Source organism: Anabrus simplex, chromosome 2 (assembly GCF_040414725.1).
Source record: "Anabrus simplex isolate iqAnaSimp1 chromosome 2, ASM4041472v1, whole genome shotgun sequence".
Lineage (NCBI taxonomy): Eukaryota > Metazoa > Arthropoda > Insecta > Orthoptera > Tettigoniidae > Anabrus > Anabrus simplex.
In genome coordinates, this window is record NC_090266.1 from 489,723,959 (window position 1) to 489,751,436 (window position 27,478).

The 27,478-nt window shown below is 41.0% G+C and overlaps 1 protein-coding gene across 1 annotated transcript in view; it reads right to left on the reverse strand.

Moving 5' to 3' along the window:
- LOC136863578 (ribonucleoprotein PTB-binding 1) overlaps positions 1-27,478 on the reverse strand; it is a 434,340-nt gene that overhangs the window by 25,229 nt on the left and 381,633 nt on the right. Inside the window, exon 5 of the mRNA XM_068226204.1 lies at positions 26,990-27,083. Within this exon, the coding sequence (XP_068082305.1) occupies positions 26,990-27,083 (94 nt within the window). The remainder of the gene's footprint in view (positions 1-26,989; positions 27,084-27,478) is intronic.

Genomic DNA, 27,478 nt, shown 5'->3' on the forward strand with positions numbered 1-27,478 from the left:
TCTCATACACTGTATCGTGTAGAATTCTGGGATGTTCAGTTCTGTGTCCTCTTTTACCATTGCCTCTGTGAGTACTCCAATGTCATAATCAGCCATAATATTTCTCGGGAGCAGGCTCAAGACTCCCCTCAGGCCTTCTACATTCCATGTTATTATATTAGTCCCTGGTTGCTGGCCCCTGAACTTCCAGGGTTGCCGAAAGGGCCGACATATTACATCTTCTGGCCAGAAGTTTCCATCGTAGACTGTTTCTAGGTCTTGCATTGGAATGCCTATTTTGAAGGCTCTGCTTCCTATTTTGTCATTCACCAGGTTGCAGTATATTTTCCCTTTTACTCCGTTTTCCTTCAAATATTCTATGATAGCTTCCTCCGTCGTATCTTTGTCCAATTTTCCCACGCATAACCAGGCGTATCGTTCTGCTGCCTTGATTTTACTTTCCCCTTGTCTCATTCCCATTTTTCTTCCATTCACTTCTTTTCCTGTCTTGTTTCCCCGTTGTCTGTTCCTGCCTCTCACCGCTGTTGACCACTCCCTATCCTGGTTCTCTAGTTTAGTTTTATCATTTACTGGTGTTCTAGGTTGCCATGTTGCTCGCTTCCACTCGTCCTCTTCTATTATATTTATTTCGGCGTCGTTGGGTCGTTCTTGCTGGCCCCTGCGCTCTTGTCTTGTTACCTTTGTCTCTGTTACGCCATGTGTTTAAGCTGGTTCCTGTCTTTGTGTCACCATTATTTTCATTTCTTCTTTTATCATCATCTTTATATTATATGTTAGATTTTCAACCATGTATTTTATCTGTTGGTTCACCTTTTCTATTATTATTCCTTCTATATCTTCTTCCATTCGTGTTTGGTGTTGTGTATTTCTAGCCAGGTCAGGTGACTGACCATTACGTGTCACCACTTTGTCATCATTTCCCTTAGTCGGTCTTTGTTCATCACTACTAGTAACCTGCTGATCTCTTTGTATCTTGGAGATGTCGTCGTTGCTGTAACCGAGAGATGTCACTAGTTGTTTTGCTGTGAAACTATTGCTGCCAGTTGGTGGAGACCGTTCCATTGCCAGCTTACTACTTGGAGGTTCATAGGTGAGGCCGGGAGATGTCGCTAGTTGTCGCGCTACGAAACTAGCATTTGTCTCCTGACCTGCGTTTGTTACATTCATAACCTCTTCGACATTTATTTCTTGAACATTATTCTTATCTTCAAAGGCATGTTTAGTTGTTTGAAAGTACTCACGAATGATCCTCACGACTTCCTGCAGCTGTTGCTTCGTTTCCTTTTTCATGTATCCTCCTGCGTCCACTAAGTCTTCAACGCTTTTCAGAGCACTTTTAAACCGTCGTTCAGCTTTGTCCGCCATCTTGTGAGAAACAAAACCTCTGTTCATTAGGGCTCCCTCCCACATAATCAGCTGAAACATCATCTTCCGAATTCCCAAAGATTTCAAAACAAGTTGCTGTATGGTTATAGCAGTTGGCTGCTAAGAATTTCGGTACTTGCCGAACTGTCTCGTATTATTCTTTCTTCTATGATGTTCTCACGACCCTGAAGGCAACAGATTTCTTTCTGTGCATTTCCCATGTCTCTGCTTAATAGAATGTCTTGTCGCATTTGTAGCATGAGATGGGAGTTTCTCTTCTGTGTGGTGTTAAATGTCTTGTCGCATTTGACGCATAAAGTGAATGCTTCACCTCTGTGCGGTGATAGAATGTCTTGTTGCACTCTTGGCATGAGATTGGAGTTCCTCCTCTGTGTGTTCTGGAATGTCTAACCGCATCTGTTACAGGAGGTGGGAGATTTCCTAGTATGTTGTGCTAGAAAGTCTTGTCGCACTTGTAACAAGAGGTGGATATTTGCCTTCTCTGCAGCCTGCGTTGGCAGCGTTACGATCTAGCGGTTTCGCTGTTCAACACACCGGCATGTAGTTCCAGCGTCCAACTAACCTTTTTGAGGTTAGAAATCCGCCAGTCTTTCGGGTATTGATCTTCGCAATTTTCCCACACTTTCGGGATTATCGGTTTTTTTTTTTTTTTTTTTTTTTTTTTTTTTTTTTTTTTTTTTCCCCCGTCACTTTTCTTCTCTGTTGTTAACAGGCACTTCCTAAGTATGTAGGCTAGTCTTTTATCACTTTTAACACATACTTTTTTTACCGCATTTTCGGGACCGTCCGACGCACGAGTGTTCCTGAAGGAATTTTCACTGACTTCACTTTTCAAGAAGTAAATGACTTTCTTTTTAACAATTTCCAGGTATATACAATTATATGCTATGTTCTCCTTGGAATTCAGTAAATTTCATGTATGGGGGTTGCCTGCCATGACACCAGTACATTTTCCTGCCATTTGTGTCACTGTGACAATATCTGCGTGTGAAATAACTTTGTCTGAATCTCAGTAACTCTTAGATTCCCAGAAATCACATTGAGTATTTTGTATTCAAAATATATTTCAGAATAATGCGTGAAATAGGCAATATTGTGCATCTATTAGTTTTCTGGAATTCATGTTAACCTCCCTTTGTAATTTTTGAAGGGGTGTTGGGTTGAATAGGATCATCATGCCAAGAACTTACAAATGAGATCCACATGCAAGGGCTTACAAGAACTATGTTCCTGAGACCATAAAATTGGCTAAGGATGCAATTAATGTGTTAGCATAAGAGCTGGAAGTAAGCAGTTTGGGATACCGTATACTGTGCTGCAGAGACATTTGAAAACTAATGTGAAAAAACAAGGGGGTCAAACGGCACTAACAGCATCAGAAGTGGAAATGCTAGTTGAAAGACTAGTGCTGTGTGGTGAATGGGGTTATCCGTTAGATAATTATGGCCTGTGTTTGATTGTGAAAAGCTACTTGGACTCTTGTGGCAGAAGGGTTAAAAAATTTAAAGACAACATGCTCGGAGAGGATTTTGCTCTTAGCTTTTTGAAATGCCATCGAGATTCACTTTTGTTCAGACTGTGCCAGAATATAAAACGTTCACGGGCAGCAGTATCACCACAGATTCTGAATGAGTATTTTGACAACTTAGAAGAAACTTGAGGGAATTCCAGCCAGTCACATCCTGAATTATGATTAAACCTGCATCTGTAACGAACCAGGCAGAAAGAAAGTTGTTTTCAAAAGCAGAACAAAGTACCCTAAACGAATTATGAACAGCTCAAAATCTTCCACCTCAGTTATGTTTTCAGCGACTGGAAATGGTATTCTTTTGCCTTGTAATGTTGTTTACAAAGCCACGAATTTGTACACGACATGGACTGAAGGCGGCCCTAAGGGCACACGGTACAATCGAAGCAAGAGTGGCTGGTTTGACAGCTTCTCATTTGATGACTGCATTGCTTCGGTAATGATCCCTGTCTTCAAATACGTTGAAGGAAGAAAAGTTCTAATAGGGGACAGACAACCTCTCTTCGCACTTATCAGTGGACTCCACAAAAGCATGCTGGGATCATAACATATCATTTGCCTTCCTTCCCAGCGATTCCACACACTTGACACAACCTTTAGACGTAGCATTCTTTGGGCCCTTGAAAAGGATGTGGAGAAAGATTCTAACTTCTTGGAAACTAGGGCTCAGAAGATAGGAAACATCTGTCCCAAAGACTGTTTTCCCATGCCTCTTGAATAAATTAATTACAGTCATGCAAGAGAAGGCGGAAGTTAACATCAGGGCAGGCCTTTCTAAATCTGGAATAATTCCACTTGACAGGGAAAGAGTTTTAAAGATGTTGCCACTCGATGAGAGGGTAAATGATCCTGATCACGTCGGAGAAGCGTTGGACTATTCTTTCAAGGCTTTCCTAAGGAGCATGTGATATGAAGAGAACTCAGTGCGGAAGCAAAAGAAGAAGCTAGATGTTGCTCCAGGCAAAAGTGTGGGACATATGTGAATTACTCAGGTAATAGGAAAACTGGATAATTCACATATAATGAGAAGGGGCCAATTTAAATTCCATGTGCACTCTCACACTCTGTCATCATAGAATGACATTCCTTGATTTAAAAAAAAAAGTTTCTCCTTCATATACGTTGTTGTCCGACTCGTTGGCTGAATTACAAGTAATAACTCTCATTATTTTTCCATATTGAAGATGACTTTAGGCATAGATATCAAGGATAATTTAATAAAAAACCACCTATTCAATACTTTCCACATTTAATGCGGTTATTATCTACATGATTTTATGTAGACTTATTTAGGTCAGGTACATGTTTCACCCATTATTTTGGGCATCTTCAGCCTGTATACAACCTTTAGGTCAAGGTTTGGGACCTTTTTAACCAATATAAACATACCAATATATACACTATATACAATATATACATTATATACAATATATACAAACATTAATGAACCAATAAGATGGGTAACACCGAGCTCGATAGCTGCAGTCGCTTAAGTGCGGCCAGTATCCAGTATTCGGGAGATAGTAGGTTTGAACCCCACTGTCGGCAGCCCTGAAAATGGTTTTCCGTGGTTTCCCATTTTCACACCAGGCAAATGCTGGGGCTGTACCTTAATTAAGGCCACGGCCGCTTCCTTCCCACTCCTAGGCTTTTCCTGTCCCATCGTCGCCATAAGACCTATCTGTGTCGGTGCGACGTAAAACAACTAGCAAAAAAGATGGGTAACATAAGTTAATACAGTTAAGTTTTTTGGTCCTAATCTATCTAATATGAAAAATGTCCAAAACTAAAATGGATCTTCTTTTTGGCAAAGAGGATTACATATCGGGGTTTATGTGACCCCTATATCATATCATGTTCTTGACGTACCGTGTCTGTTGACAGGATGTGTCGTCAACAATAAGTGGAGATTTGAAATGATTGATTGTAGGTTGGTCAAGATTGAAAATATAAATTTAAATTAAGTGTGTTTTAACTTGGCAGTTCTATTCTGGTTAACCCATTAGTGCATGAAGTTTCCTGGTTGCATTTTAGTTAATTTTCTTGTTTCTTCCTAACCATATGTAAGTACATTAAATATATATTATGCATAGAACACGGGATATTGCGTACTTTGGTAGGGAGGTGCGATCCGAAAAATCGGATCACATGCAAGGATAAAATACACTGAGGAAGAGGGAGAGGAAGAGAAGACTCAATAATAGAAGATCAGTACAACACAACGATAGTTTCTTTATTGTTGATTTTGTCAGAATATCAGTTACATATACACTCACATACAAAAAACATGCTCAAATGTTGATACAAACAATATTTTTTGCTCAAAATTCTGTACTTCTATCACACTTCTGTAGAGTTCTTCAAAGAAACTGCCTAAGTCATAATACCACCACTGTTTTCCTAGTATGAATGGTAGGCCTTGAAACATTTCGGGTGCAGGCCTACATCACATTTGTCGCACATGAATTTTGCTTTACCTGAACACTGGCGACATTTCTTTTACGTGCTCACGGAAATAATCCATTGGTTCCTTCCGTCGAAGCGACTATCTATGTTGGGATCACACGGTTGTTTTCGCCTTCTAGAAACAGTTCCATGCGTCTTCAGCAAACTAACGCATACATCCCTTCGATACTTCAGGAGACTTTGCGATTTATCATAATCCGGCAAGACTTTACGCATTATCAGCCATGCATTGACAATACAAACGTCCAGTAAGTAAACAAAGATTGGCCAGTACCACTTTTTTGAACGTATTCTGGTTCTGTATGTCGCCACTAACTGATCCATTACATCTACACCTCCCATTCCTTTATTATAGGAGCCAAAAAGTGTAGGCTGCTTGATTGTCACCTTTCCTTTCTTTTCCTTGGACCATCTAGAGCAGGTTCCTTCTCTGTTTTCACCGTGGTTTGTTGCTATGGTAACAACATTGTTATCCTTCCACCTGACGGCAAGTATTTCACCCGCAGAGCGGAAATCGCTGGATCCACGCGGCAGTTTCTTCATTTCTGCTGTGCTGATGAGAGGGCATTTCTCAGTACGGCCTTCTCGAATAGTTCTCATTGCACAGTAACCTTCATCAGACAGGTGTTTGAGCAATTTTATTGACGTGAAATAGTTATCAAAGTATAGCTTGAACCCTTTGTGTGGGGGTATATCTGCAGATTTTATTAGTGAGATAACTGTATCACCACCTAAGCCAAACTGCTTCTCATCATTTTCTTCCTTCCCTGTATAAATTTTGAAGGACACCATATAACCAGATGAAGAACAAAGTGCCCAGTTCTTGAATCCAAATCTTATTGGTTTACCTCTTATATATTGCTTAGCATAATGTTTCCCATAGTATGGTATCATACTTTCGTCTATAGACAAGTGCTCTTCAAGTCCACCATGGCTCCTGAAATTTTCGTTCAGTATATCGATGATAGGTCTCAACTTGTACAGACGATCGTTCGGGTCAATGTTGTCATTATCATTGAAATGCAGGTAGTGCAAAATACTTTCAAATCTATTACAGCGGATGCTGTTAGCTAAAAGCTTGGGAACATCTTCATCTGCTGACCAGTACATCCTTCTGTTGGGATATTTAGCATACCCTGATAAAAGCAGGCCTCCTATCAGTACCCAAAATTCCGACTCTGTTAGGCCGAGAATAAAATTTTTCTGAGTTGCATATTTATTGCTTTCCTCTACAATTTTCTGTACCAAATTCTTTGAAAAAAAAAAAACAACTGAAAAAACTGCAATGGTGTTTGGCATGTTTCTGCAGTCTCAGACACAGGTATTGGTTCGCACTGAGTTTTCAAGACAGGATGAGACTCTGATTTCCTCCACGTAAAATTTTGTTTTTCCCTCACAGGAACACGTTTCTTCTTTCGCGGGAGTCCACCATTTTCATCTATTTCAGATACCTGAGCAACTTTTGAACCAGACGCGATAGGTTCTGGTGTAAGTCCGAGAGAATTTTCGGTTTCTTCAAAGTCTGTGTCATTAGTCTATATTTCACACGAGCTAATTATCATCCTCCAACCAAGGTGGTTAAGGTTACCCTCATGTTCGTCATCTGTTTTATCACTGTCAATGTCTGTCTCCCTACCCTCAGCTGGAACTGCAGCGCATATTACATCCTCAGTGTCATCACTGTCTTCCTCGTCCTCTTCCTCAAGCATTTCAATTATCTTGGCCACAGGGAGGCTGAAACAAAATGAGAAACAAATATTGTACTCATTATGTTGAGATCAGAAACATCCTACAACAATTACAACATTTAGTTGGTATTGTATAAGGAGAACAATGTAAGACTGCTTTGCATGTGATCCGATTTTTCGGATCAACGAAAATAAACCACGTTATTTCCAAAACGTATGAACGTACTTGTCTAAAATACATATCAAACAAAAGCATGGATTCTCAACAATACTTCTACAACAAATAAGAGATCAGATATGTTATAAATAAGTGATATTTTTGCAAAATACTTACCACATGCTGTGAACAGTGCTCCTCTGAGATGCCATGTTGTCTTCTAATGAATATTGTATCAGTCTGGCCAACTGCACGCACTAACTAATGGTACTGACTTGTTCAGAAGGAATTACTGAACAGATATGAAAGTGGAAAGAAAAGGAAATCACAGAATTATGAAATTTAAAGCCTGAAATACCAAGATCCGATTTTTCGGAACATATGCACTAATGGGTTAACTTAAAATGTTCAAAATAAATGAAATGGATCTTCTTTTTTATCGTAAGTCTTGAGAAAGGGTGATATTAAAACTGGGGCTTATTTGACCCACGATTTTCATTTTCGTGTTCTTGACGTAACTGATGACAACACATGTAAATATTAAATAACAGTTTTAATATCACCCCGAGGGTCTTCTTCCACCTTCCTTCACGCAGTTGCCTGACAATGGACATGAAATTTGAATTATGAGGTTGGCAGTGATTACGGTGCCAGACTTCATAAATCAGTGTGGCTTCTCTCCTGTTGCCATCTGCTGCACCGTAGGCTAAGTGCATATCAAACATTTCTTCATTGGTGTACAGAAACAGAGCCATTCTCACCAATTTATACTGTAAACTTAGTAGCCAATATGGACAGAGCAAACTGTATACTGCCTCCTGGGGCTGGGAAGCGACTGCGCTAAATGTACGAGAAATTTGTGTATTCACACCCAGCATTATCTCTGTCTCGCCTACCATACATCCTACTTCCCTCTCCTTCTCTGAAGCACAGCAGTAGGCATCGATTTGTGCTCTGGCAGAGCAAGCATGGTGAGTCTGTCCATCTGAATCGCATGCCAGAAGTAAAAAATTAAACTAATTCTTTCAAAATGGAAAATTTTCTCCACCAATCTGATTGCACCATTGTTCTTTACATAATACGAAGAGCATCCCTGATTTTTTCTCGGTGTAATTAAAATGCATCCTGTACATTTGAGTGTGATTCGATAGAATGTGATTATTTTCTTTCAAGAACAAAACATGTCATTGTATTTTAATTAAGTTGTTTCTTTTTCAAGTATAATACTGTTACCACACGTTTTCCTTTTTCAGATAGTTTATAAATGTATTTATTAAAACTTAGTTTCAGCAGACTGAAGAACCTAACAGATATAAGTTGACTGAGTCAAAACTGAAAAGGGTTGGCTTCAGGTATCAGAAATATATATACAGGTAAACCCCATTATACACGGATTCGTTATCTGCGATTTCCCATACAGTAAAACCTGCCTTAACGGACACCTCTCACCGGCAGACACCTCTCCTAGGTCCGTAATTAAATACCATGTTGTGTATGAGTAATTTACCCCTCTTATACGGACACCCTTTATTACGGACACAGACACACCATAGCCAGGAGAAACTCCAATTAAACCTCTCCTAACAGACACTTTCTTATTTTACAAAATACTGTATTTGTGTCCTGTACAGTATGTATTCGCTTACTTATTGCACAGACGGTACTTCCAAGAATCGCAGACACCGTAACTTTTGGTCCAGGCTGTACACATTCTTGGAAGGCAACACTAAGCTATGCTATCACTTCCGGAAGTTGTGTGATCTGACATGCTCGACAGCGCTGGAATTCGTACCTTCACTGTCAGGCTACTTTTCATTGACTCATGGGCTTTTGATGTGTTCAGTTTTACGTTAGTAAGTTGGTGTAAATATGGTTCTGAGGAAGTTCTTAACTCTAAAAGAAAAGGTAGGCATAACAGACTATCATAAACGTGAGGAAGTGTGGTGTGCGTAAACTGTCCGAAGTGTTCAAGATTGGAAAGACACAGGCAGCTGAAATTGTGAAAAAGCAAGAGGAACTAGTGAAAGAATGGCATTTAAATGGCAACAAACAGCACATTAAACTGTCTCAAAGTGGTAGTGGAGCCCTCATTGACAAGGCAGTGCTAGAGTGGTTAGCTAAAATAAGAAGTCAGAATGTCCCTCTGTCAGGACCAATGATACAAGCAAAAACATTAGAATTTGCGGCAGCATTAGGTATTGGAGATTTCAAAGCCTCGAATGGCTGGCTAGAAAGATTCAGAAAGCGACATGGTATCAACTTCAGAGTGATTTGCGGAGAATCATCCAGTGTTAATATGGAGATTGTTGAAAACTTGCAAGAAAAAATACCTTCAATCATAGACGGGTATGCTGCGGAAAATATTTTGAATGCCGATGAAACTGGATTGTTTTTTCATGCTTTACCCGACAAAACTGTGTTTCAAAGGAAATTGTTGTCCAGGTGGAAAAGTTGTGAAAGAACGTCTTATGGTCTTGTTAAGTGCAAGTATGAGTGGAGAACAAGAGAAGCCCCTTATGATAGGAAAAGCTGCAAAACCAAGGTGTTTTTGAGTATGGACGTTGCAAAGTTTGGCATTGAATGGAAAGCATGGATGACCAGAGAAATAATGACAGAGTGGCTAGGACAATTGGACAGAAAAATGATTCGCCAGGAGCAAAAAGTGTTATTATTCCTCGATAATGCAGCATCGCATCTGGACACAATTAAGTAGCAAAATGTGAAGATCGTCTTTTTCCCACCAAATGTAACATCAGTTTCTCAGCCGCTTGACCAAGGAGTGATCCAGAACTTCAAGGTTATGTACAGACAGTTAATGATGAAGCACATAGTATAAGAACTTAACGGGAATGAAGTAACCCTTCAAACACTGACAAAGGGACTGAATGTTCTCCAAGCAATTTTGTGGATAACCAATGCATGGAAAAACGTTACAGCCTCAACAATTCGTAACTGCTTTTTGAAAGCTGGGTTTCCCGCTAGTGGTGGACATCCCGAAATAGAATCGGATACCCTTCCTGACAGCATGGAAACAACACAACAATTGATTAATGCAGCAGGTTACAGTGTACAAGTGAACACCTATATCGAAATTGTTTCAGATATTTCAACAGCGTGTGAGAGTGGGGACACGAAAACGATTCTTCAGTCAATCCCAGGGATGAAGGTCAAAAATGAAGCTTCTGATAAAAGCGGGAGTGAAGGTGATGCTAATGACGACTTTGAAGATTATATGGAAATTAATGTGCTGCCAATAACCTCGTACAGTGAGGCTCTCGGCTTTGTTAAGCGACTGAAAGAATTCTATTATAAACAAAACGATGAAAAGGGTGTAAATCTGACCCAGGATTTAATTGCACATAGTGAAAATATAATTGCTAAACCGAAATGGACAAAACAAACGAACATTAAGGATATTTTCAAGTGCTAATGTTTTACTGTACTGTGCTAGAGATTGCTACATCTACATACTGATTTAAAGTTTCAAAAACTCATATGTTCTTAATTTTAACATGGTGAACGGCAATAGTATACAATGTGCTCAATAGAGGTTTTCAAAAAAGTGTTTTTGTCTTTTTAATACAGTACATCGTAGCTGCAGCAGCCCATCTACAACTTTCTCATGTGAGTACAGTGCAGTATATTGTACAATACTGAATACAGTATACAATTAAAGGTACAGTTGCGAGAATTGTTAACACTTACAATACATGGGTTATTGTGCTCCAACATATGTTTAATGGTACCAGTTTCATAACCTCTCTTGGGCAGTCACCCCTTCATAACGGACATTTTTATCCGGTCCCGAAGGTGTCCGTTATAAAGAGGCTATACTGTATATACAATTCTAGTTCTTAAGTCCAGTACTGCCATCTGTTAACAGTACGTGGGAACTCCTTAAGGTGGGTACAGACACACGTTCCAGACTCTGTAACGTACACTACATTGCACGACAAGGTCAAACGTTGCAAGCCGACCTCTTTGCACATCTTCTGTCATGTTTGTCAAGACGTGAATATTCAGTTCTGATCAGTAGAGCTGTGAAGTTGCACTTGACGGGTTTCGCATTTAAAATACCGGGTAAAAGGAAAGAAACGTGTATGAAAGTTGTATTCGTTAGAAACAAAATAAGAAGTTCTGGATTGCTATGAGATAGGTAAGCGTATTATTGACATTGAGCGTGCTTTGGGACTTAGTGAATCCACTGCAAGAACTATTCATGACAATGCACAATCAACTCAAAAAACTGCTCAATCTACTAACATAAGTGTGACTAGAGTGACCAAACCACGCTCGGAAGCGATAGAAAGAGCAGAAAAAATGCTAAGGCATTGGATTGAACATCACAACCAACAGCATATGCCTCTCTCTGGAGCTGGTATTCAAGCTAACGCCAAGAGCTTGTATGCAGTTTAGTTTATTATTGTGTGTTTTATTGTTAAATCTTTAAGTGTATAAATTTTGCATTAAAATGAGTTTCAGAAACATGATAATGGTTATCGTTTGTAAAAATACTAAGAAACTCTGCTATTTTAAACTAACGCTATATTTTATATATAAAATGAATCAATTTATGCAAATTTGATATTCGCGGCAATTCCGCGGAACATAACTATCGCGTATACCAGGGTCTACCTGTACTGCTGAAAGAAAATATGCAACATCCTCAAGGACTGTGTTCTGAGGCACCAGGGTATAATATGTGCATACTGAGGGGTTGTTGTGTTACCAATTCATTTGTCACAGACATCAGCGATCAGATGGCTCTCAGGAGGCCTTGTCCATGCGCACTCTGTTTTGACTCTGCAGGTAGTACCTGTGCTGAGGTTAGAGGCGAGCAGCTTTTGCAACACTCATTCTAGAGTACAACCGTGAACCGCCGACGAGTACGTGCTCCTTTTGAACAACTGCAGCCATGTGAACGGGGTCGCATTGTGGGCCTGCAGGAAGATGGATGGACGTATCGACGGATTACAGCACACGTTGGGCACAATATATTGGTGGTGTGTGTGTCGCATCCCAGGGTCACCCCACAGTCGCACTCAGGACAGGAAAGGAGACGTCAGGTCTCGGAAGCCAAACACAGGACAGCTATTCTCTCCAAGAATCAAACCTATGGGTAGGAACGTAGGAGGAATAGTGTCTCTTAGTTAATATAGGTAATAGAATTAATATAAGGTAAGGAAATATAATAATTGGAATAATAAATTATATTCTGTATTGAGATGTATTGAGTTGTAGCAAGGCAGGGTGTAACCACAGAAGGAAGCAAACACGGAAAGTAAGAGTAGCAATGGAATGCACAAACAAGTACACTGTCCAGTATTTTGGCTGACAAATAGGAATATTACCAAAGTCACGAGTTATTGTGGTATACCGGGGCTGTTTGTGTAATCCAGCTCTGGAGCTTTCCACAAGGTTAGGATGTGGTGATTCTGAGATTATAAAAAGGACCGCAAGAGAAAAACAAGGGCCTTTGGCCAGCCATCTTCTGTCTGGAGAGCTCCGCCTCGAATCTCTGCCTGTTGAGGGGAGATAACGTCTTCATTACTAACATTCATAAGTCCAGTATTGGACTTAGTCAGAATAGGAGACTTGTAAATAGCCTAAGACTAACTTCATAGTTCTTTACTGCTGGTTACACCATAAACGATTCTTCGACTGTATATATTGCAATTAGCCAGCATTAAATATTTTGGGAGAGAATCTACGGTACTTCTTCACACATAGCTGAAATATCCAGACCTAGAGCACCATCCCTTATCGCTCAGGGAACCGACAACACTCTCAATTAAAGGTCGTGGGATCCATTCCGGGTCACGACATATGAGAAAACCCTTTGGTGTGCAGCTGTGGGGTTTGGATTGAATGCAGCCTCAGTGAAGAGAATGATTTTAAAAGCCCCACAGAAGAGGCTAGCTCAAGAAAGATGATCGACGCAGATTCCCGGTCCAGGAGTAGGTAGCCGCGATCAACGCAGAGTTCCGGTCCAGAACGAGGTAGCAGGCCAAGGAGCCAGTTCAGTTCGATTGGAGTGCCAGGAAGAAGAGATCCAGTTTATTTCGGGCAGGGGTAAGTACTCATAAGTAGTCTAAATCATGTCAGAGTTAAGTAATCAAACAGTTAGGACTACTGAGGATCAGTCAGATAATGTTTCTACTCCTGGTAGTGAAAATGAGGTTCAAGAAGGAGTGTTATATGTGTCAGTAACTGAAGGACACAGGTTAATAGCGCACGAGTTCGATGGAAGTAAACCTGATACGCTCCAAGAGTTTATAGCGAATGTAGACGCTGCACAAGGCATGATCAGAGAGGCAGATCAAGCACTTTTTTTTTTCAAGTATATTCTAACTAAAATTACAGGACCGGCTCGCGAGTAGTTATTAGCTCGGGGTGATATAGTTAACTGGAAGGCCGCTACAAAAGCACTATGGGAATACTACGGAAAGCAAGGCACTTTTGATTTGTACCTATTTCAAAATAGCCAGGGGCCCAAAGAAACAATAGCAAATTGGGCAAATAGAATAGAAGAAATAACAGTCATGTTTAGGAATGCTATATTGGAGGACGAATCTATGGAATGTAGATTCACTCAGCGCAGAGTACGGAGAAAAATCACGATAGCAGGTTTCATTCAGGGCCAACAAAGTACACAAATCCAAAGCAAAGTACAGTACAGGAACCCTAAGACATTTGAAGAGGCATTAATAAATTCACAAAGGGCGAGAGAGGCCCTAGTGAAACATCATTCAGTCGCACTGTGAAAAGGAAGCTGGACTAGTGCACCAGCTAGTAGGGCAAAAAACCAATGGCAGGGTAAGGTCGCTACGGTAAATCAGAAGTTTGCTGAGAATTCCCAGTTCAAGAGGGTTCTATTAATTTGTTGTAATTGTAATAAGGAAGGCCACATGGCTAAAGAATGTAAACAAGGAACTCGAAGGAAGGTCCTAAGGACACACAATTTCCCCCGAGGACAGAACTAGATGTAGTTATTGTGGAAAGTTTGGCCACTGGGCTAGACAGTGCAAGCGCAAACAGGCAGACAGAGAACGTAATAGGGAAAATGATAATGAGGTAAACGTACGATTTGCAAGTGCAACGGGGAGAACGTCGCCAAGACAATTGAAGGGCAGAAATCAGAGAGTGCTAACCTGTTACGAATGCAACACTAGGGGCACAAGAGGGCCGAGTGTCCGCAGCAGGACACAGAAGCCTGTACGATGTTACGCCTGTAATGAGCTTGGTCACATGAAATGGCAGTGTGAGCCAAGGCATTAGAGGGGATCAAGTAAGGTTCCAAGCGATAGGCGAGGTACTTGTGCCAATAGGGTAGCAGTGCACAAGAGAACGCAGTTCGAATTATGCAGTAAATGGTCGCACACTACCAAGGACTGCTGGTTTAATTTCAGAAAGGAGAATTTAAACTAGAGAGGGGCCGGACTAGAGGGAAGTCTGTGGCAACCCTAAAAGAAGAGGGTCCCAGTGAGGCTGAGAGCAGTAAGTGTGAGGATACCGTCTTAGTAGAAATAGCAGGCCAAAGAGACTCTCATAGACTGTTAATAGAAATGGGAAGTGATGTATCGTTATTGAAGGAAAGCGGTGTCCCACGAGGAGTGTGGATAAACCAGAAGCAAACTCTGCAGTTAAGAGGAATTAATAATGGAAGCATTTCAACCAAGGGTAAGGTGAAAATTCCTACTGGTGGAAGGCAGGCTGAATTCCACCTGGTAAGAAACAAATTCAATGTAAAACAGGATGGAATTATAGGAAAGGACGTATTGAGAGATAGCATCCTAAATTATAAGGATGGGTATGCTATAATAGCTGGGAAAAGATACCCAATGGTTGCTCCAGAAAATATGATCGTGAAACTCAAACAAACCCAGAACTAAAACTATTGTAGCGATAGAAGTGGATAAGGAGATGGCAGAAGGCCTTATCGAGAAACAGGAAATAAATACCGGCGTATACTTAGCGGCATGTCTAACAAGATCCAACGATTATATCGCTCTTGTTAGCATGCTAAATACCACAGATAAGAAATGGAGCTTGAGAAGTCCCGTTATTAGATTGGTGGACTTAGTGGATCAGTCGCCGGCTGTTGAAGAGACTAGGCTATCAGGAATCAATGGCCAGGTTCGAGACCAACTAGGGAGTAATAAAGCTCGGGGTGATAACAATCGAGTTGTTAAGCCGAGATCCCAGAGAGTAAGAGAACAGTTATGGGTGGACCATTTAGCACCGCAGGATCGTGAAAAGATATACGTGATCTGCAGGGCTTACGAAAATGTATTTCATTTATAATGGGATAGGTTGACACATACTGATATATTGCAACATGCTATCCCGACACCTGTTAACTAGCCGCCGATCAATCTCAGACAGTATAGATTGCCAGAAGCACGAAGAAATAGGGCATCGGATAAATAAAATGTTGCATGATGAAAAATAATAGCTCCTTCGACATCTCCACGGTCTAGTCCGATTCTCTTAATTCCGAAGAAAGTAGACTCGTCTGGTAAACAGAAATGGCGTGTTGTGGTCGATTTTTGTCATTTAAATTATATTACAGTTGGGACTGCGAAACCCAATCCCACTAATATCAGAACTGCTAAATGCCCTAGGGAAAGCAAAGTACTTTTCTACTATGGATATGGCCAGTGGGTATCAATGGAAATCTACAGCCTGTTTCCAGCCATTCAACAAGGTCAGGAATGGACTGAAGCCCCATCTAGCGGCGAGGATAGGAATTGTGCCGGCTGCCGAAGCCTGTCACACTCCTCTGAGGCAATGATTAGTGAATGACAGATGAAATGAAATTGTATTGGACAGTGTTGCTGGAATAAAATATGACAGGGAAAATCGGAGTACCCGGAGAAAAACCTGTCCCGCCTCCGCTTTGTCCAACACAAATCTCACATGGAGTGACTGGGATTTGAACCACGGAACGCAGCGGTGAGAGGCCGGCGCGCTTCCGCCTGAGCGACGGAGGCTCTCCAGTGGGTATCACCAGGTGTCATTGAGACCTGAAGGCAGAGAAAAAATGGTCTGCCTTAGGTAGGCATTATGAGTATGTGAGAATGCCAATGGGATTAAAAGACGCCCCAGCAACATTTACGCAATTGATGAAAACAATGTTAGCAGGTTTAGAGGTCATTAAATGCCTCTGTTACCTGGATGATATAATTACTTATGGAAGCTCTGCAGATGACCACAACCAGAAGCTTCAAGACGTAGTGCAGAGGCTGAGAGAAACCAATTTAAAATTGGGACCAGACAAATGTGAATTTTTAAGAACAGAAGTAGCTTTCTTGGGACACGTAATTACAGAAAATGGTGTCCAGCCAGACGAAAGGAAGGTCCAGGCAGTAACAGATTTTCCACAGCCTAAGAATACAAAGCAGCTTAAGGGTTTTCTAGGGCTATCAGGCTACTACTGTAGATTCATTCCAAACTACAGTAAAATAGCCAAACCCTGTATGAATTATTAAGGAAGGAGGTACCATACATGTGGACTGAAGCCCAGGAACATGCATTTCAAGTTCTGAAACAGAAATTCACCAAAAAGCCTGCCCTGCAGTAACCTGATTTTGAGAAACCCTTCATTTTGATGGTCGATGCTAGGGGTAAGGTGCTAAGTGTGATTCTATCACAGGGTCAAATAGGAAAGGGTCTGCCAGTAGCTTATGCAAGCAGAACACTTAACAAAGTAGAGAAGAATTACAGCACAATGGAGCGAGATGCTCTAGCTATAATCTTAGGTGTAAAGTACTTCTGTCCGTACCTGTTCGGACGACATTTCACAGTGGTGACCGATCATAAGCCGCTGAAGTGGGTTTTCAATGTGCAAGAACCACCTTCAAGACTGCTGAAGTTCTGGCTCAAATTAGCAGAATACGACTTTAAGATCGTATACAAGGAAGGCAAATGCAACTGTGACGTGGATGCCTTGAGTCTGATTCCGGTACTATACGAAGAGGAACCGGTAGAGCAAGGGGTATGATTAGTTGACAGTACCGCGAGTGCAGGTGACAAGGAGCAATCTCCAGCTCCGATCACAGGGTCAGAAGATATGCAAACAGAAGGACCCTGTCCTGAAACCGAGGACTTTTGGCAGAGGTGACAGAGTCTGGTAATGAGGAAGAAGAGTCGCCTGACACAAAGAAAATAGCAGGGAGAGAGCTAACAGAACAGGAGAAGCTGAACATAATTCAGGAATGTCATAATTCGCTTTTTGGAGGTCACCAATGCATAGCTACGACCTACGCGTGAATAAAGGATTACATCCAGTGGGATGGACTGCGAAAGGATGTGGAACGGTATATTCGTCCAATAACGGACCATTATATTGGTATTATATTTGTTCCTGTCAGTCATGTCAAAAGAACAAAATTACCGGACCCGAAGTAAGGGCTTCGATGGTAATCACAGACATGCCGAGCACAGTATTTGAAAAGGTCTCTTTAGATGTGGTAGGGCCAATGAATGTGACAGAGGCAGGCAGCAAATACATACTCACCTGTCAGGATCAGTTGTCAAAATACCTGGTCGTAAGTTCAATGCCAGATCAGAGTACAGATACGATAGTGAAAACTCTGATAAATAATGTAATCAGCATTTACGGGATACCTGGTACCATACTGATGGATCTAGGTGTCAATTTTAATAGCAGATTATAAATTTACTCATTCGTACAACTACGTATGCAGCTCGCAGGATGACTGGGATAAATTTTTGCCGATGACCATGTTTGTATACAACACTACTAAGCATACCAGTACAGGCTATACCCTGTTCCAACTGATTTTCGGACAAAAAGCGAATATCCCGGGTGTGCTTCAAAGGAAGCCAGAGCAGAACTACAATGAGTACCAGAACATAGTAGAGGAATTGACCAAACGTCTCCAGAAAACTCATGAAATAGCCAGAAACACCCTGATAGAAAGTAAAGAGAAGGAAAAGGAACGGTACGATAAAGAGAAAAATGAGGTTTCCTTTAAGGTTGGAGATTTGGTCTTGATGCGGAATGACGCCTTGAGACGAGGGTGCAGTGGGTCTAAATGACCCCCCCCCCCATATCAAGGTCCGTATAAGGTAACTGAAGTGTCAAGAGTGAACTGTACTCTATAGATGAACAAACGAGGAAAGCAAGTAAAAGTACACAAGAACAGATTGAAACTGTATATAAGTTAATGGGTCAGTGAAAGTAATGGGCTCTATTTTCGGCCGCGACAAGCTTAGACTTCCTCCTGTCTTGACGGCAATTAGAATGTTTCGATGACTGCTGATAAGAGTTAGTAGAAATACTCAGTCAGGTCACATGCAAAATCGAAGGAAGTAATGGAAATTTAAACCGAAAAGACTAAGGGCCTAGATTATTTTGGTACGGGACTACAACTGCTGTACGATCTTTAGTACCCCTCAGAGAGACCACAGGTAGTGAGGCTGTGAGTCCAGATGTCAACCCTCGCTATGCAGGAACCATACTTTTCAGAAGAGTAAAATTAGAATTTTAAAGAATCAGGTGCCACGTTAAGAATACTCTAGATTTATATATTGCACTGAATGGGAAGTTAGACGGAGCCAGTATTCCATTACACGTGAAAGGAGTCACGAACTAAGTACAGCCAAGTTCGACGACCAAGCTTGTAAAGATGAGTTGTGTGGGTTTGAAAAGTTCCGATAGTGCATTTAAGGCAACCTGAATGAAACGCCGTGAAATATGAGTAAGACACTACTTATCTGTACTATCCCAGTGTCTACACTCCATCAGCGAAGCAATGGATTAGTTATATCCAAGCAAATGCAGCACTCATCGTAATATATATTAACAGGATAGTTGAACTCATGGTTGTACTCCAAAGGAAGTTGACGAAGTCACTTGAAATAGATTGTTAGGATAGAAGAACCATTAGGCTGTATGTGAATGAATGAGACACACAGCTCAGTTGTGTTAGTAGATAACACTAAGCATCCGTCTTGGCTATGCAGAGGTAGGAAGGGTTAGTACAATGACAGTAATTTAAATTTAGAGCGAAGTGCTATGAGATAATGATAATAGCTATTTGCTATTGCAGGTGTACGAGTAAACCAAGCCGATAAGATGAATGGTTGGCTGTTAAGCACATTGACCCTTACGCTGATAACGCAATGGGCCATGAGTACGGGTCAATTGTTGTTGCTAGTGGCTTTACATCGCACCGACACAGATAGGTCTTATGGCGATGATGGGATAGGAAAGGCCTAGGAGTTGGAAGGAAGCGGCCATGGCCTTAATTAAGGTACAGCCCCGGCATTTGCCTGGTGTGAAAATGGGAAACCACGGAAAACCATCTTCAGGGCTGCCGAAAGTGGGAGTCGAACCCACTATCTCCCAGATGCAAGCTCACAGCCACGCGCCCATGACTGCATGGCTAACTCGCTGGTAGTACGGGTCAAATTCGACCAACGGATTTTAAGGTCGTGCAGTATGAAAATACAGGGTCATCCGTTTGGGATATCAGAAAAGTAAAACGCTATACACAAGAAACTATGCACATTTATTGCTTGTCAACGGTACATACATGTTAAGGAGAGTCTGGAGTTTGTGTTACAGCATATTAGCACTCAACATGTCCACCATTGCGCGTGTGGCACAAATGATACCTCGAATCCATGTTGTGCCATGTGGCACGCAGCATTTCTGGAGTGATTTGCTGAATGGCCGCTGTAATCTCCCTCCATAGGTCAGCCAGATTCTGTGGTCTTCGCGCGTACACTGTTGACTTGACGCAGCCCCATACAAAAAAAATCTGGAGGGGTTAAGTCGGGGCTATTAGGAGGCCATGGGATGGGTCCAACATGGCCGCGAACAGTCCCTTCCCCAAAAAAGAATGGTCCGTAGACTTTCTCAGACGTCACACCGCACCACACATTCACTCTCTTTCGAGTCCATATGAGACATATGGATTTTCTGTTCCCCAAATGATGCATTTATGCGTGTTGACTCGGCCACTCACATGGAATGTGGCTTCATCCGTGAACATCCATCATTTTAACCATTGATTGTCACCTTCCTGCTGCTCACACATCATCGTAACAAAATAGAGTCGAGCTCCGTAATTCAGCTGTGTCAATCTTCCTCCTTGTTGCTATCACACCACCTTCCACCTGTGTGAGGCATCTGCAATCCATTTTCCAAAAACATGTTGTACCACTTAACAATGTCCCGATGTGATGGGACATGCCTAACGTTGTACTGATGTCTGAAAGGTCGCTGGGTCTCCACTACACTCGAAAATCTGGCATACAATACGACACACTGAGCGTGTTGTTGTGGTGTAACAACCATCTTCACTCAACCCTGTATCAACACTGAGCACTAAGCGTGCGCGCTAACTTGTACCACCTCTGTACCTGACATCTGGTGATTGCACTATGAACTACACTGCTTCATTTTCTCGCAGAAGTCATTGTTGCAAAGAGAGTCATTGTTAACTCTCATCATTGCCACGTACATTACAGAAAATTGCATAGATATATATGCATTAACATAATAGCTATAACATTATACTTTTCTGGCATCCCAAATGGATGAACCTGTACACCTGGAGTGTACATTGACAACAAAGGAGAAACACAGTTATATTTGGCAAAATAGACATTGGTAACATGTAAATTTGAACCGTGTAGCAGATCTATGTACTATAGCCGAGAGAAATCTGCAGAAAACCCAAACACTATGTATCCAGATAGAAAAGGATATACATGTAGCTTGTGAACATGCTGTCCGACTAGTAGAACACCAGTTACAAAGAATTCAGGGAATGAAGGAATTAATTAAAAAGGTTACTAAAGTAGAGACCAGTTAAGTACAAAAAAAAACGTGGATTAATAAACATTGGCGGCACTATTGCCAAAACGTTATTTGGTACGTTAGATCAGGATGACGCCAATTATTATCAGGGCAAGATAAAAATGAGTTAGAACAAGAACAACTATCTATGATTAAGGTAGCCACAGAACAGATGACAGTAGTAAAATCCACATTACAATCAACTGAAATAATGTTAACACGCTTTATGATATGGCAAATGAATTGAAATTAGTGAGAATTTTGAGCAGATTAAGGCATACGTCCAAAATGAAACGGTAAGATAACGGAAGCCTTCAGGCAGTCCAAACTGCAGATAACTTTGAATAAATATTTCATTGAATTACAAGGGTTTCTAATGCAATTACACGAGCATTATCAGATAATTTTGGATAGTATTGTAAATGCCCAAATACGTATTGTAACTGTACAGATCTTAAGTCCTGTCGAATTAGTTAAAGCCTATAAAAAGGCACAGAGTGATTTTCCGAAAGGATATGACTTGCCGTTATGACCTAGTGGATACCTATGGGTACCTTATCTTCAAGATATCCATAGTGAGTGTATACATCACCAAGGATACATTGGTTTATGTATTGAAAGCACCATTGACAACAGGTGTAAAATATACCTTGTATCAGTGCATCCCTTTCCCAACCACTGCAAAGAACAATCCCAATCATTTTGTGTATATTTATGAAGACAAAAATTTTGTATTAATTGACCAAGAAAAACAGACTGATGTGCAATTAAATGATAAACAATTGCAAGAATCTAAGGTTATAGATGACAATCTTATGTTATGTAAACCAAGTTTTCCGATAAGAAGTGTAGTGTCACAAGGAAATTGTATTGTAAAATTGATAACAGGTAAGACTCACTTGCCTGAAGACTGTAAAAACACGTATTGCCCTATCCATGAATACCATGGATACCTGTTAATGAAAACAGATATATTTTTGTAACACCACAAGAAACAAAAGTGACATGTGTTTGTAAGGAAACTATGAGTGACATAAATTTAAGAGGTGTAGGCATAAGTTTTCAAGATTTATGTACTGTGTATAGCCCTACCAGTAAGATACAGGGCACAAAATCAGTGAACACCACAGCAAAGAGAGATTTAATTCCGGATGTAATGTTAGAATATCATTGTTGTTCACAAGTAGGCAGTGAGATAAAATTAGACCAAATACCTGAACTGAATAGGGTAACTATTGGTAATTTATTGAATCACATTAGTGACTTAAAATAGGCTAGTCAGAAAACTGAAGAAGTAGAACAGTTGGTGCAACAGCAAGAGTCAGATTTCAAACAAAAGTTAGCCCATCAGTACTCCAGTGTATGTCAGACTGTAACTGACAGTATTTTATTTTCATTACTATTTGTACTATGTTGTTGCTACTGTTATTGCTGTGGATGTTTTAGGAGGTATAAATATCTCCCTAAATGTATAAAGGATTCTAAGGAACGTTACCCCAAGTTATGCATTTACCAAAATGTGATAACCAATGATAACCGAGCTAAGGCATCAGATGAGGATGTTACGGTCCATTTTCAGCATCCAAGACTAGCTGGAAGGGCCCCCAGCCCGTCTGGATCACTATTAGAATTATAAAGGTCTGAACGCGCCTCCGGATTAAGGACGGCAGGTAGAGACTCATTGGTGAAATGTGCCCTTACTAAAGAGGACATAGCCTCAGGTAGACTATGAGATTAAAACGGAGAAATGAACGCAAATCGTGTATTGCGTTCATTTCTCCCAGGGGAGGGAGATGTTGCGTCCCAGAGTCGAACTCAGGAAGGGAAAGGAGATGCCAGGTCTCGGAAGCCTAAAACAGGACAGCTATTCCCTCCGAGAATCGAACCTATGGGTAAGAACGTAGGAGGAATAGTGTCTCCGAGTTCATATAGATAATAGAATTAATACAAGGTAAGGAAATATAATAACTGGAACAAGAAATTATATTCTGTATTGAGATGTATCGAATTGTAGCAAGACATGGTGTTACCACGGAAGGAAGTAAACACGGAAAGTAAGAGTAGCAATGGAATGCACAAACAAGTAGAAGGTCCAGTATTTCCCTGACAAATGGGAATATTACCAAAGTCATGAGTTATTGTGATATTACAAATACATTTCTTACATTCATTATTATTGTGTTATACCGGGGGCTGTTTGTGTAATCCAACTCTGGAGCTTTCCACAAGGTTAGGGTGTGGAAATACTGAGAGTATAAAAAGGACCGTAAGAGATAAACAAGGGCCTATTGCCAGCCATCTTTCGTCTAGAGCAGAGCCTCTCAAACACCCAAAATCTCATGCGAGCAACTTGAGGCACAGAGTTCCTGTGCACAGTGCATCGGCCCCACTTGGCTCGGCTCGGACCAATGCTTCGTCTCTGGGCTACTCGGCTAAGATTTGGAGCGCTACGGAGCAAGTGAGGAAGAGGGAGACAAGCGGAGTGAGCGAGACGGGCATGGGGAAAGAGAGAGACAGCGCTATTGCTCCAAATTGAGGAGTAGGGGTCTGCATTCTCGTCAACCAAGCAAAGTCGTCTTTTGCACCGTGCACAGTGCACGCACCCTGACAGGCCCTGGTCTACAGCGCTCCGCCTCGAATCTCTGCCTGTTGAGGGGAAATTACATTTTCATTACTAACATTCGTAAGCCCAGTATTGGACTTAGTCAGAATAGGAGGCTTGTACATAGCCTAAGACTAGCTTTGTGATTCTTCACTGCTGGTTACACCATAAACCAGTCTTCAACTGTATATATTGTAATTAGCCAGCATTAAATATTTTGGGAAAGAATCTACGGTACTACTTCACACATAGCTGAATTATCCAGACCCAGAGCACCATCCCTTACCGCTCGGGGAGCCAACTGACAACATTCTCGTTAAAAGGTTGTGGGATCCATTCCAGGTCACGACATGTGGTTGCTTTCAGCAGTGGTCTGTGGAACATTCCTGCACCCATAGACCAGGTTCCAGACGTCCACGTAGTACAGACACACGACAAAATAGACACATTGTGCGAGCAGCAGTGGCCGACCGAACATCATTCAGGAATGAAATCTGGTCACATGTTGCACCTGCCATGTCACCAAGGACCAGTGGGAATCATCTGCTTGCAGTAGGATCACGATCACGTGTGCCTCTGGCCAGGCCACCAGCTAAGCATGGCTACTCTCGTGTCTTGGAAGAGTAAACTGGAGAGGGAAATGGCGGTCTGTTGTCTTCAGTAACAAGAGTAGGTTCTGTCTGTATGTAAGTGATGGATGTACATGTGTACAGCGTAGACCTGGTGAGAGGCCTATTCGCCCATGACAGCCAGGTTCCACCCCAGGCTTCATGGTGTGTGTGGGGGGGATCAGTTACAACTCGCGGTAAAAGTTGTTGTTTCTGCAGGGTAATTAATATAAGTAGTGCCTGCTATATTGCACAAGTTGTTGTCCCCATGCTACTGCCAGGAAGGTGATAAGCTTTTTCAGTAGGACAATGCACATTCACATACAGCTGCTGCGACGCAACTTGCTCTACATCATGTAGTACAACTGCCCTGGCCAGCAAGATCATTGGATCTTTCGGAAACTGAACAAGTATGGGACGATGATGAAGTGGGAACTTACACGTTCTCCACAGCCTGCAAGAACCATTGCCGAATTGCACCACAAGTTGCAAGATGCTTGGGACAATCAATCGCAGGATGCCATTCGGCACCTTTGTGATCGTTTGCACGTGTGAATACACGCCTGCATTGCAGCCAGAGAGAGGAGAGTGAGGGGTACAGTGTGTATTCATGTGACTGTTTGGGCACCCTTTACTGTGACATGTTTTATTTGGTCTGTATTTGTAATGATTAACTACCTGCCTCAACACTTGTAAATAAAATGATCTTGTCCTTGAGGATGTTGCATGGTTTTTTTTCTTCAAGAGTGTATACATACATGAGAGTTGACAATGATTAAGAAAACTATAATGGAATGAAAGTAGAAATATGAAAACAATGCACAAGAAAGGAAACGATGTCTTCATACAGAGTATACAGCTCTTTATCAAAACAGCCTGCACTGCTCAGTGGTAAGGTCACCGAGATGCAGCAGGACAGCACTAGGCCTTCCACAGGAAACTATACCTATAACAAACTCCCCAAGACCTAAACTAGGAGCTGCTTCCTCATATCTCATATTTAATGAATACTAGAAGTCTATACTCTCCCTCAAAATCTGACAATAATCTGTTCTGTTTGCTGCAACATCATCTTTCTGGCATCATGTCTAATGGGCTCGGACTTATTGTTTTTCAACGAAGACACAAGAGTTTCTATGGAAAGCATAAAACAGTGTCCTTGATGATTGGAAAAGGTTAAGGTTGATAATTTGAAGACTTTTTTAACTGGCTATCTTTTACTGTGTGGCAGTTTACAACCTATTTAATCAAAGAAAAAATTCACAGGAGACTAATTCATATTCTTGATGAACTTGGTGATTAAACTATAGGATGGTGATATGATCAGGAGTGGTGTACGGTTCAGAAAATAAAAGTGAGAAAAAATAAAAGTACCAATTTTTTAAAGAAAAATGAGGAAAATTTGGGGTCCTGTACTGGAAAATAGAACATGGCAGAGAAGGCAGCAACCAACAATCCTGCAGAGACAGAAGAGCAGAAGAACCAGTGGAAAGGCCATCCAGTCCTCATTGCATGAAGAAAGACTGGTGAAGAAGGCACTCCAGGGGAAGCTAGACGCAAATTTTTTACAATTTGTTTCGTGTCGCACTGACACAGATAGGTCTTATGGCGACAATGGGACAGGAAAAGGCTAGGAGTGGGAAGGAAGCGACCATGGCCTTAATTCAGGTACAACCCCAGCATTTGCCTGGTGTGAAAATGGGAAACCATGGAAAACCATCTTCAGGGCTGTCGACAGTGGGGTTCGAACCCACTATCTCCCGGATCCAAGCTCACTGTTGCGCGCCCCTAACCGCATGGCCAACTCGCCCGGTGAAGCTAGATACCAGGAGCAACCTAATGACTACAACAATCCTGGATGGACAAACTGGTGAAAAGACCTGATAACCTAATGCCTTGATTATACTTGGATGAACTAGTCAGAGAGTAGAGGGGAATGGAAGCGGCTTGTGGAAGCAATAGGTGATCTGCAGCGCCTGTAATCACAGGTAGTGTATACTTTAAAATCCATGACAAGCAAAGTGAAATCAAAGTATTTTATGGCAGAATATTTGAACAGTGCCTCTAATATCATCAGTCATTTAGCCCTTTAATGCTGAGCTCTGAACATGAATGTTCTTATACTTTAGAGAGAAATAAATCCAGCTAAGATTAACTGTCCTAAGAAGGTTCATTGACTGGTTCCACTACTCAGGTTTTCCTGAACGTGAATCACCTACAGCTCAGCATGTACATGAAATGGCATATGGCTTTTAGTGCCGGGAGTGTCTGAGAACATGTTCGGCTCGCCAGGTGCAGGTCTTTAGATTTGACTCCCGTAGGCAACCTGCGCATCACAATGAGGATGAAATGATGATGGAGACAACACATACACCCCTACAGCCATGGAGCCAGACAGCACGTACATAAAATACAGTCTTTTCAAAGCAAATAACTTTTTTAAAGATCAACATGTATTTTGTAGTGTTAATAAAGTTTCACTTTAAAATTTCAGAGTATAAAAGTTAAAACTGATACCATAGTCAATTTAAAAGATAAAACTGCATGGAAAAGGCATTTGTTTTTAACAAGTCTTCAAATGAATTAAATAACATTTTAACAAAGTATGCAGGTTAATTGTTCTCAACAAATCTGCATAATTCAGATACAAAAGCATTAAGAAGAAAATGAAGTGGTAAGTGTTAAAATTGAAGTGTTAAAGGATTGTTGTTAAAACTTACAGACTGGATTTTGTTTTGCTAAATTCTGTAACTGTTGAAATACAGCTGGAGCTGGAGGATCTGGTAGCAAACCAACAGCCTTTCCCTTGTTGCCCTGATCAAAAAATATACAGCAAATTATTATTTTACATACCATTCAAATAATAATAATAATAATAATAATAATAATAATAATAATAATAATAATAATAATAATAATAATAATAATCATCATCATCATCATCAATTGGCTATTTGAAGCAAAATTTATTCTGCAATTCCTTCTTATCCTTTTTATATTATAATCAAGTAATCTTAACCATTAGACACACTATAGGCCTACATTTTTTTTTTTAAGTCATGAAAATGTTTCCTTTTGTCCTCTCTCTATTCCAAGTTCACACTTCACATCAAGTTTCATACAGTTGATTTAACATGAAAGAGCAGGAAAGCTGGTACTTGATAAGGAAATACCTACTTTTAAAAATTGCTTTGCCAACTAGTTACAGG